Source organism: Lepidochelys kempii, chromosome 1, assembly GCF_965140285.1.
Source record: "Lepidochelys kempii isolate rLepKem1 chromosome 1, rLepKem1.hap1, whole genome shotgun sequence".
NCBI classification, from domain to species: Eukaryota; Metazoa; Chordata; order Testudines; family Cheloniidae; genus Lepidochelys; species Lepidochelys kempii.
The window spans coordinates 306,515,870-306,528,192 of record NC_136380.1 but is presented as its reverse complement, the minus strand read 5'-3'; the positions used below and the strand labels follow the sequence as shown (position 1 = coordinate 306,528,192).

The 12,323-nt window shown below is 38.9% G+C and overlaps 1 protein-coding gene across 2 annotated transcripts in view; it reads left to right on the top strand.

Moving 5' to 3' along the window:
• ASZ1 (ankyrin repeat, SAM and basic leucine zipper domain containing 1) overlaps positions 1-4,172 on the top strand; it is a 108,855-nt gene extending 104,683 nt beyond the window's left edge. For both annotated transcript variants that reach the window (XM_073331653.1, XM_073331663.1), the window contains 3 exons: positions 7-112; positions 946-1,059; positions 3,957-4,172. In XM_073331653.1, the coding sequence (XP_073187754.1) occupies positions 7-112; positions 946-1,059; positions 3,957-4,109 (373 nt within the window). In that variant the 3' untranslated portion in view covers positions 4,110-4,172. The remainder of the gene's footprint in view (positions 1-6; positions 113-945; positions 1,060-3,956) is intronic.
• Positions 4,173-12,323: the final 8,151 nt, after the last annotated feature.

Genomic DNA, 12,323 nt, shown 5'->3' with positions numbered 1-12,323 from the left:
TTATAGTGGCGATGAGTTCCTCACTTTTCTTCTGAAACTGAATAGACAGTGTGGTCATCTTACAACTGCTGTGCAAAATATAGTTAGCCAGTTACCCACAAACTCTCACAAGGTATTCAACAAAGGAAAATGAAGACTGATTTGGGACAGGGTGGGAGGATTATTAGTTTAGCTACTAATAAATGAGAAAATGAACAGTTATGGACATCCATTTACAACTTTCTCCTTTATCATACAGTTTACATAAACTAGATAGCATTCTTGCCAGTAGTACTGTACCTTGAAATACCACTTTAAGTTACATTTTAAAAAAATCTTAAGTCAATCAAATTTTTAAGAAGGAAAAAAATTCTGTTCCTCTCTGCTTGTGCTGATAAGAGTTTAAATATTTAAATGAAAAGTTCCAGAAAGGGCAGGGGAAGGCTGAAACACAACAGTGTATGCCATGTCACACACAAACTATGTGTAAATGTAGGGTGTTGTGTTTTAAAAATAATCTGTTTGTGTTTTAATTTTATCACAACAATATTTAAAATATAAAAATATTTAAAAAGTAGAGAATATTTTGTAATGTTAGACTGTCTTCATTGTTTTCCTTGCTTTGTTTACACTTCTGGAGAAGCATAGAAATATATACTGCTTGTCTAAATAGTCTGATTATCTTGAGGTTGCATAGTGTTTTCGGGATGTTTGGGGGCCTTCAGGCAATATTACCTACCAGTTGACCTATGCGAGGTAAGATGACATTTTGAATAACTGGTTTGATCTATTAAAATATGTAAGTGATCTAAGTTGAACTGTGTACTATGCCAGTCTCTCCATTGATTTCATACTGTACAGAATATAAGCACTTTACAGAAATTGTTGTTCATATTTTAATAGCAATTATATAAAGATCAGAAGTTTTTTACCAGATTTTAAATAACATTGTAAAACTTCTAATAGATAGTACTCGAATGGGGTCCACCCCAGAGCTTCACTAAAGTTTGTGAGGACTTGGTTTGCAATGTTGAAGATTTGGGTGAAGAAGTTAGCAAACTAAAGGACCTCATGCAAAAGGTGGGTATGTGTCTTAATGAATATACTAAATAAAATGCCATAAACAGATTTCTTGTAAACAAATTCTGTACATACTGCCCCATCAGCTAAGTGGTAGCATATCAGACTGCCACAGAAAGGATCTTTAAAACTGTAGTTTGAACACCTGCAAAGGGAAGGAGTTGCAAGAGATGTGGAGATAGTGACTATATTTCCCAAAGAGCAAATGGGACACTGCATGGGACTGGACCCAAGGCCCCGCGGGCCTGAGCTCCTCCTCCCCCCCCCCCCCCCCCCAACCCTCCCACGTGGTGGCAGGCAGGGCTTGGGTGAGCATGATGCACATACTAGATAGAGCGACCATATTTCCCAAAGCCTGAGGCTGGCATCACTGCTTGCCCAAGCCCTGCCTGCCCCCCGCTGGAGCCTTGCGTCCCCCCATGCAGGGCTGGCATCACTACTCCATACACCCCACACACCCATTCCTCCACACCCTGCTTTTTTAACAAAACTGGGCATTTGTCCCGTTTGCTCTTGCCAACTGATCAAGAGCAAACAGGACAAATGCCCACTTTTGCAAGGAAAAAAAAGTTGGTACAGCTGGGACAGGGCTTTAAAAAGGGACTGTCCTGACCAAAACGGGACACATGGTCACCCTATGTGGAGGTAGCAGGGAATTGGGGTTGAGAGCTGGGGTAACTGTTGCTTTGCATCACTCAGCAGTGAATCATCTGGACAATTCCGAAACAGTGCTGACAGGTTCTATAGGAAGCTGCAGCCATTCCTTTTGTACTGAAAGGCAGAGATGAATGAAACCTTGGGAAGAGGAAAGGTTGCTAAAAATGGGGGAATATCCTTATGCTCCTTAAGAACTATTGCACTATAAACGCCATTCTGTGAACACATCATTAAGGTATTGTATGGAAATATTGACTCATGAGGAAGATGTTAGGGTTTTATGTGATGGAATAGGAGGCAATCCAGATATGTCTGTAGAGGTGTCAAAAGAAAAGGGTGGGAGAGGTCAATGCTAGATGTTAGCACTACATCACTCACTCTCAAACCAACATAATGACAAGCTCTTGTCAGACAAGATCACTTTAAGTAATAGGCTGGTAAAAGGAATGAGTGTTGAGATTCAGTAAATGGAGCATCAGTGTCAGAAAGGAATCTGTTGCTGAATGAAGTCATGTGGAAGTCAGACAGTGAATATAATACTATTAATGCTCTCTCGTTGTTTAGGTAAATTTAAATGAATGTTAACAGCCTTCGCTTTATAAAACACTTAGAACCAAATATGTGAGAGTAGATTTAAAGCTGCCACAAAGAACTCTATGGCAGTTGCAGGACTACATTTGTGTATGCAGTAATTGAATACATGTGCAAAAAGGTGATTGCACACCCAACTGACCAGTTATAGTTGATGTCTAAGGTTGATGTACCAAGTCTTAGAGCCTGAGTCAGCTGACTCAGACTCATGGGGCTTGGGCTGCAAGGCTATAAAACTGCAGTGTAGGCATGCAGGCTTGGAGTGAAGCCCAAGATCTGAGACTCCAACATCCGCACTGCAATTTTATAGCTCCGCAGCCCTAGACCCACGAGCCTAAGTCAACTGACCCAGGCCAGCCGTGGCCGCGCTGTGGGTCTTTTATCACAGTGTAGACATACCCTAAAGGGCAAGTTGCACTTTCAAGTGAAAAATAGTACTGCATGTGCATCAAGTTCAGGCATTCTCTCACTGGAACGTTTGGCCATGTTCTGTAAACATTTGGCGCTTTTAATATTTTATAAACTATTATTCCTCTTACAGTACAACTGTAATCATTACATCATATCATCTGCTCATTTAGTATCGTTCTGAATAACATTGAAACAGCTTTAACATTTAAACATACTTTTTTGCTCTACATTTTGATTGGCCATTGTTGAATTGGCATAGGCAATGGTTCTCAACCTATTTACCATAGTGGGCCGCATATGCAGCCGCTCTCTGTGTCATGTGGGTTGCGTCAACACAATATGTATTCTACCTGTATGACCCTGAGGATGTCATATGGGTCACAGGTTGAGAACCACTGGCATAGAGAGCTCAAATGAAATAACATTTAGTGTGAAAATTAGTTATTTCTAAAACATCTAAGTTAAAATTCATTTTTAAATCTAGTAAATATAATTAGTATATAAAATTTCAAATTGTTGTGCCAGATTTAATTAAATACACAGTTAACAGCTATAATATATAATTACTTTGTGAAAGTGTACAAGTGGCTATTAGCCAGTTTTATAATAATTTACTATCTGGGGGCAAAACTCACATTGACCTAAATGGAGCCAGAATTTCACCTTCTGCCTTTACGAGGGTAGAGTTATTATTTGTGGGGCCCAATCTTGTAAGGTGCGTAGCACCCTACAAACATAGGATCTCACGTATATGCTCACTATAGCTCTGCTGTTACAGGGAAGTCATTGGAAGCCTCTTTTTGACTAAATATATTTTTACAAATCATGACTCTTGTGATTAAATAGCAAAGGCCCTAATCAAATATTGGACATTATTAGTGTTTTTATAACAGGGTTGTTTTGCTGTTATAATGGTTCAAGATGTTTTCTAACAATTGTTAGTTTTGACTAGCCTTTAAGGAATTTTGTTTATTTACAAAAAGGTGCTGGTATTCATGCTTCTACTATTTTTATAGTATCGCTCTGTGAAATAGATAAGATAAAGACCCACTCCCACTCCCATTGAAATCTGTATAAGTTTTGCCATTGATTTTAATGGAAGCAAGATCAGGCCCAGGCTTTAACGAGAGTAAAATAACATGAATATCTACATTTATGTACTGTCTGAAATGTCTTCGTGTACTTAAGAAGTTCTCATATACTAACTATTTTGAATTATATATTTACATGAACTTCAGCTTCAAAATGAACAGAAGAATGACCCTACTCGTGTGCGACCCCTGGAAAAAACACCTACCTGGAAAAGTAGATTAATAAAAAGGGCAGCAGTAACCCTGTTTGGATTTGGATTTCTCTTTCTTATCACCAAATTAACCTTAAGGAAAGCCTGATTTTATGCATACTTCTAACAAACTTTTGTTCTCAAATATGATTCTGTTCAATGTATGGAACTACAAACCAATTTATAGTAAGAAAATATATTTGAAGAAGTACATTAAATTCTTCTTAGCTGCATTTCTGAAGAGTTTAAATTTTGTAATATTATAAATAATTTAGAAACAAAATAAAGGTTACAAATTCAGTGCAACCAATCATATTTATTTGTGTTTAAAAGTTTTCTTTACAAAATGGGTATGGCTTGTAAGTATAAACCTTTTCAAAGTTTTGTTTTTATATTTCATTTTTGTAAGAAATAAAAACATAATTCTTATTGCTTAGTACTTATTGCTAGTTTCTTTGCCCATTTATCTGTCATTTATGAATGTGGAACATTTTCAGTAGTTTGTCTGCTATATTGTTTATTAGTTATATATTTGCAACAATAGAGAAATTTAGTTTTGGACGGCATTTTATCAAAACAATTAAGACAACTTAAGTAGACTTCCCTGAAGACATTCTGTATTTTATCATGCAGTATAGTTTCACATCAAAAAATATTTTCCTGTGGTTACTATGCCTTTATTTCTTATTTGTTTACCACCAACAATATTGTAGGGATCTTGTCAAGCATTTAATCATGAAGCATCAATTTGATTTTCCTACCCCACCTCAGTGAATACTTTCATATCCAGTGCTACAAAACAGTAGATATCATTTAAATATTTAATGTTTGAATGGCACACTTTAGTTTTAGTAAAACTTTTTTGTAGTTCAATATTGTAAAGGTTGAATAGATCATAAACACAACAAACTGTTGAGCAAGGTTGAGATGACTAGAACCAGATCAAGCTACCATGTTCACACAGGGATCAAAACCATGTTATGTAGAACTGTGTAAATCTATATATAGATTACAAACTGTATAAATAGGGATGTTGGTTACAAGGTTCTAGCACAGCTATCCAGATTATTGTAGACAAGGATTTTTCTCCTTGAACTGTGCTATCCAAACCATGGCTAAACTGATCCCTTGCCCCAGGTAGATACATCAATATTAACATATTCAACACCATTTGTTAACAACATTTACAGATTTATTGGTGCTCAAAAGGATTTAAATGGTAGGGATTCAGAAAAGTTTGCTGCATGTTTCTACATGCCCATAGCTCTTTACTACAACAGCTCCATATGTATGATCGAGAACTCTGCATAGAATCTTCCTCAATGTGTGCGTTTTAGTGTCTTCAGTGAGTGTTTCTACCCGTTCTCCATCCTGGTTACGAAAACCTTTATTTCCTCATAAGTGGTTGGTGTTATAAATATTAACATACACAGTTGATTCTTGTAGTAATTTACATCTTGTAATTCTTTCCATACCTTCTTGTTACAAATGGGGAGCATTCTCCCCTAATGGGATGGGGTTAAGGAGACACAGCCTAGAAAACTTCAGAGTCCTAGATTATGTGTGAAATCGAACTCTAGCCCTTTGGGTTTCAGGGTTGTAGTGCAGAGACCGGTCGTTCCCTGTCCCTATTGCCCCATCCTCTCCAAGGAGAGTACAAGGCAAGTTAAGGAAATTAATGCTGCTTTGAGCGTTATTCTTTATCCTCAGCTCCTTTGCAGATTACTGCTTTGAAACTACATTAGGTAGTAGGTTTACTTCAGTATACTTAATTGCTCCTCCTATTGTCCTAGTCTCCTCTTCAGCTAACAGAACTCCAGCCGTGTGGCTTATCAGGAGGAAGGGAAAGCCTATAGCACAACTCTTCCATATGCACAGCCACTCACCAGCTTTAGTTTCCCTCTGCCATCAAAAATGGAGGAGTGCATCCAGCTGTAGCCCAGTCGATTTGAACCAGCAAGCCTTGAAGAAGGAATTTTGTGGGATCTAGCTGTCACAATTGCCACTTTTATCTTACAAGCAGTTTCTCTTGCACCAATACCATTTCTGTGATGTCACCTAGCAGTCACCAAAAAACCTTTGAATAGAAATGGGAAACAGTGTTATGTATGCAATATTTATTTTCCTTGCTGCTGAAAACAAGGTCATCACTAAAACTGTTCTCCCAACTAGCTTGCAACATCGAAATGCCAAAGTTCTTCACATCTGTGATTTACCCATTTACAGATTATCATCCTCTTAAATATAGATGGAGTTTTGAAATTTGCAGTAGCTGCATCTGTTTGAATGTTTTTCTTTTGTTTTTAGTGTTTAGAGTCTCATATTTCATGGTATTGTGCACACACATACTTCGGAACTTAAGGTGTTAGAATACTTTTCAAAGAGTAATTAATCTCATGGATACTCCCTGAGAGAGGTTGTTTTACTTTACAGAAGGACAACTGAGGCACAGAGAGGTTACGTGACACAATCCAAACTGTCTGTGATAGAGCCAGGTACAAAGCTCAGAACTCCTCACTCACATTTTAGTGGTGCAACCACTATACCATTTTCTCTCATTTATATTTCATTGCCATCTCAGACACTAACTAAAAGAAGACTTTTCCCCCCCAAATTTTGTGGAAGAAAATTAACTTCTCAATTGAGACCGTTTATATGCTGCACTTCCGGCCATAATTTTAAAAAGAAAACCCCTCCAGAAAATAGTTTTGTCAGTATTTCTGTTATAATCCTTTAAGTATAATAGCATGAATGACATAAAATACATATTTAGAAAAGCCATATTAAAGCAAAGATCATAGTTATGGATAAGTGTTTTGTAATTAAAAGTTACTATAAAATTCTTTTCAGAAACCAATTCTAGGTTGTAAATTCTACTAAACTGATTTTATATAGATGAAGTCAACAGAAAGGTAATTCTTTCTTTAAATAAATTCCAGATGTCTTCATTTAATTACTTCACTTTCGTGCAAATTAGAAAACACAATAGTGCCCTGGTACCTGATATAGATACACCTTAGAAAATTGGGTTGACAACCATAAACACTGAATCTGTATTGGTTGAAACTTTAGTTTAATCCGTTGCAGACTTCATAGATAAATAATCAGTTACAAGGTAAATAACTGTACTCTGCAAAAGTTACCTCTTATTTTCTTCTGTATAAATTAGCTTTGATGAGAGTGTAGTTATTGAAGTTAGCCTGAGTTTTATCTTTGTGAATTAACAGAAAGAGACTGTCTTATTACTAGTTTACATGTTGCTAGTCATGTTTGCAATTTCTAATTAATATACCTGATCTTGCCTCAGTAAATAACCCAGTAAAACATTGAAAGGATATGAGTCAAAATGCCCATCCTTCATATAAAGCATCTATTTCATATCTAACTCATAAGAAATATTAATTACATAAATTGTTTTGTTATTGTTAAGCAATCCTGCAAATTACATCTGTGAGCAGTTACTCCCTGTGAAATCCTCAGGTTCCCATTTGCTTTTCAAATTATTTGATAAAGAAAATGTTGATCATTTTAATAGAAACACCACTTAGGTAGAAGTACAGATTTTTTTTTCTTTCTCCCCTCCTCCCATCCAGTTGCTTATACTGCTCAAGATCGCTGTGCAGAGCAACATATACTAGGTAAGGGAAACAGGAATCCTGGAACAATGACAATGAATTGTCTGAAACTTCAGTTATCAGGGTCACAAGGGCTATAGTATGGGGGAGGAGAGTACTTAATTTTGAGGGCAAGACTAAAACTGATCTTTGGTTATTATCTTCCACCGTATCACCATATGAAGTTGCATTTAATTTCCTCATCTCAAATTACTGTTTATTAAACCGTGCACTTCAGGTCCATTATGCTCCCTCTTCTCAGGGAGAGTTTTGCTAATTTCTTTGTCTGTTTTAGTCATTGTGTGTCTAAATCATCTTCTCAAACATACCTATAAGGGGGGGGGGGGGTGACTCTGAGTGAAGAGGCCACTTGGAAATCTAGCCCGCAAGTCATGCTGTCTTTAAATTCTGAACCATTTAGTTTCACTGTGGGTGATTTCAGTTAGAAACAATCCTGCTGAGAGATTTTATTCCTTAAAGTATTGAACCAAAGTCACTATCTTGCAACCATAGTAATAATACATTGCTTTGCACTTCTAAGAGGTTGCTGGAGATAAGGTGCTAAAGAGCTTTGCATACATTAATTAGTTAAGCCACATAATACCCCTGTAAAGTAAAATGGAGTTGTAAATTGAGGCACAGGGCGGCTGAGTGAATTGACCATGTTCAACTGTGGCCAGATTTTTAAAGTTATTTAGGTGCCTGGTGTGATTTTTCAATAATGCTTAGGCACCTAACTCCTTTTGATTTCTGCACCTAGGTGTCTGAAAATCCCATTAATCTATCTGCATTTTTAGGCACCTTACATATCTTTAAAAATCTGGCCCCTGGCAATTTAGTGATGGTCTGGAAATAGGAGTCCTGACCTCCAGTTCTGTCCTAGGGACAGAGGACACTGCATTTTCAAAGCTACATTTATTGTTGAATGTATAGATCTAAGCAAAGGAAACACAAAAAAACTATATTTCCAGAACAGGGTCACTGAGTAGTGCTCTTTCTGAGAGGTTTGTCTCAGAGGTACTTTACTGTTCAACAGTGGATCAAAATGTTAATGTTTAGAAAAACAGTCTTGTTTTGTAGTATGCTGGGACACTGCTCCCCAACCTATGGCATAATTCTTTGCCCTGACTTAACAGTTCAACCTACTCTGAAGGGAGCGGGAAAAGTAGCCGTCTGTAACCAAGGCTACATAAGGAAATGCCCAGTCCCTGTCCTGTCAGTCGTGGCTGCAAGGTGACAAACAAGTATAGAATTTATATTAATTCTCAGGTTTTTTTCCATTTCTGCTACTATTTTTCCAACAATTTAGCAGAAGAATAAGAGGGAAAAACAACAGGCACAGATCACTGTGCTCTTGTGCTTGATTCCTCTGTCTGACCAGGTACAAGATTCAGAGTAGCAGACGTGTTAGTCTGTAGCCGCAAAAAGAACAGGAGTACTTGTGGCACCTTAGCGACTAACAAATTTATTAGAGCATAAACTTTTGTGGGTTAAAACCCACTTCATCAGATGCATAGAAAGGAACATATAGTAAGAAGATATATATACATACACACACACAGAAGGTGGAAGTTGCCATACAAACAATAAAAGGCTAATTAAGATGAGCTATTATCAGCAGGAGAAAAAAACTTTTGTCATGATAGTCAAGGTGGCCCATTTAGACAGTTGACAAGAAGGTGTGAGGATACTTAACATGGGGAAATAGATTCAATATGTGTAATGACCCAGCCACTCCCAGTCTCTACTCAAACCCAAGTTAATGGTATCTAGTTTGCATATTAATTCAAGCTCAGCAGTTTCTCATTGGAGTCTGTTTTTGAAGCTTTTCTGTTGCAAAATTGCCACCCTTGTAGTCTGTTTTGCCTTCCTTTTCCTCCTGCCTTTTTAGTTCCCAAACTCCACCAGACCATCCACCAGTTTGCATTTTTGCTGACAGCTACTCTTACGGAGCATATATCTGCTCCTGCCTCCTTATTTCTTTCATCTGCAAAGAGGTTCTGAAAAACTATAGGTAATTTTTTTCCTCACTTGTAGAGGTTCTTCCACCTCCTGCATCCCTGTTAAAGTGCTCCAGACATGCCCTCGGGCCTTATTCGCATTGCTGTTTCCAGCCAGTGGGAAGCTGTGATGGCCTTAGATCTCCAACCTGAGTGTTCTCTCCTTATTTTGCAAAAGTCATTTTGTATTAAAGCTATCACATGGGGGGGAGTAGTAATGATTCTTCCCCCCTCTGGCTTTCTGCCCCCCTCGTGGGTGCTTTGATATTTAAGAGCAGAAGGGAATCTTTTCTGATCAACACCAACTGGTCTTGCCAGTCCTGTAAAGGAAAATGTGCTTTGGACCTTTCTTTGCCTCCTCCTCATGTGGGTTTTCATGTACCTTTGCTAGGCTAACAGAAGGGTATCTTTTGAGCCTAGAGATTCCCTCTATCCCTAGATATCTGTCAGTCAGCATCACTACAGAGGCCTATTTTTGGAAACATTTTTAACCATTGGTTTGGGGGGGGGTGTGCTAATGTTATGCTCATGAACTTTTAAAGATCAAATTTGTCTTTTCCTGCTCAGAGAAAGGGAAAAGGATTCTTGACCTTCTCGACCAGTTTGAAATGAGATCACTGGCAGGCAGGAGGAAGGTATCAAATGAGTGAACATTAGGATCAAGACAGCCAGTGTGCTTTTTTTCTATTTTAAGTAAGATCAAGTGTAGTATATTTCAGTTGCAGCCGGAAGGTTACTTTGAATTGTTCTACTACACATAGGTTGTATATTTAAGTTATGCAAGGGTGCCTAGAGCATGCAAATAGGCACCTTTTTTAGCAATTCTATCCAAATACATCCAAATACACAAATGATGTTGAATTAGCTAGATACAGTAGTCCCACTCTGGGTAAGGTGTGTTGTTCAGCATCCTTCTATTATGATCTCTCCCCACAAAAGCCTGTGCTTGGTCAGGCACTATGCATTGCAAAGGTGCTGTGCCTTGTTCTGTGGCACTCCACATTTCTGAAAACCAGGCCACCTTTATTTAAGTGCTTACGTAGAGATTGAGGTGCTTAACTTCTGATGCTCATATTTCAAAATCTGATCCTAATGCCATAGAGCAGATCAGCAAAGACAAACGATTCAATGTCCCATCCTTTCCTCATAGTGCGCAATGTGAGCAGAATAAACCCTTTCAACTGATGTAAAATTTTTTGCGTGCACAGCATAATCAGAAAGAGCAATTATGTTATCATAAATCCAATATGTCAAAATCCAAAACAGAGTCAGGGATTGTAATACAGCAATAATTAAATGCACAAAGTGATACTTCAATCAAACACTTTAAAAAAGGGAAGAAGGAGGATCCTGGGAACTACAGACCAGTCAGCCTCACCTCAGTCCCTGGAAAAATCATGGAGCAGGTCCTCAAGGAATCAATTCTGAAGCACTTAGAGGAGAGGAAAGTGATCAGGAACAGTCAGCATGGATTCACCAAGGGCAAGTCATGCCTGACTAATCTAATTGCCTTCTATGATGAGATAACTGGCTCTGTGGATGAGGGGAAAGGGTGTTGTTCCTTGACTTTAGCAAAGCTTTTGACACATCTCCCACAGTATTCTTGCCAGCAAGTTAAAGAAGTATGGGCTGGATGAATGGACTATAAGGTGGATAGAAAGTTGGCTAGATTGTCAGGCTCAACCGGTAGTAATCAATGGCTCCATGTCTAGTTGGCAGCCGGTATCAAGTGGAGTGCCCCAAGGGTCGGTCCTGGGACCGGTTTTGTTCAATATCTTCATAAATGATCTGGAGGATGGTGTGGATTGCACCCTCAGCAAGTTTGCGGATGACACTAAACTGGGAGGAGAGGTAGATACGCTGGAGGGGAGGGATAGGATACAGAGGGACCTAGACAAATTGGAGGATTGGGCCAAAAGAAATCTGATGAGGTTCAACAAGGACAAGTGCAGGGTCCTGGAAGAATCCCATGCACTGCTACAGACTAGGGACTGAGTGGGTAGGGCAGCAGTTCTGCAGAAAAGGACCTAGGGGTTACAGTGGACGAGAAGCTGGATATGAGTCAACAGTGTGCCCTTGTTGCCAAGAAGGCTAACGGCATTTTGGGCTGTATAAGTATGAGCATTGCCAGTAGATCGAGGGACGTGATCATTCCCCTCTATTTGACATGGGTGAGGCCTCATCTGGAGTACTGTGTCCAGTTTTGGGCACCACACTACAAGAAGGATGTGGAAAAATTGGAAAGAGTCCAGCGGAGGGCAACAAAAATGATTAGGGGACTGGAACACATGACTTATGAGGAGAGGCTGAGGGAACTGGGATTGTTTAGTCTTTGGAAGAGAAGAATGAGGGGGGATTTGATAGCTGTTTTCAACTACCTGAAAGGGGGTTCCAAAGAGGATAGATCTAGACTGTTCTCAGTGGTAGCTGATGACCGAACAAGGAGTAATGGTCTCAAGTTGCAGTGGGGGAGGTTTAGGTTGGATATTAGGAAAAACTTTGTCACTAGGAGGGTGGTGAAACACTGGAATACGTTACCTAGGGAGGTGGTGGAATCTCCTTCCTTAGGTATTTTTAAGGCCAGGCTTGACAAAGCCGTGGCTGGGATGATTTAGTTGGGGATTGGTCCTGCTTTGAGCAGGGGGTTGGACTAGATGACCTCCTGAGGTCCCTTCCAACCCTGATATTCTATGATTCTATGAAACACTA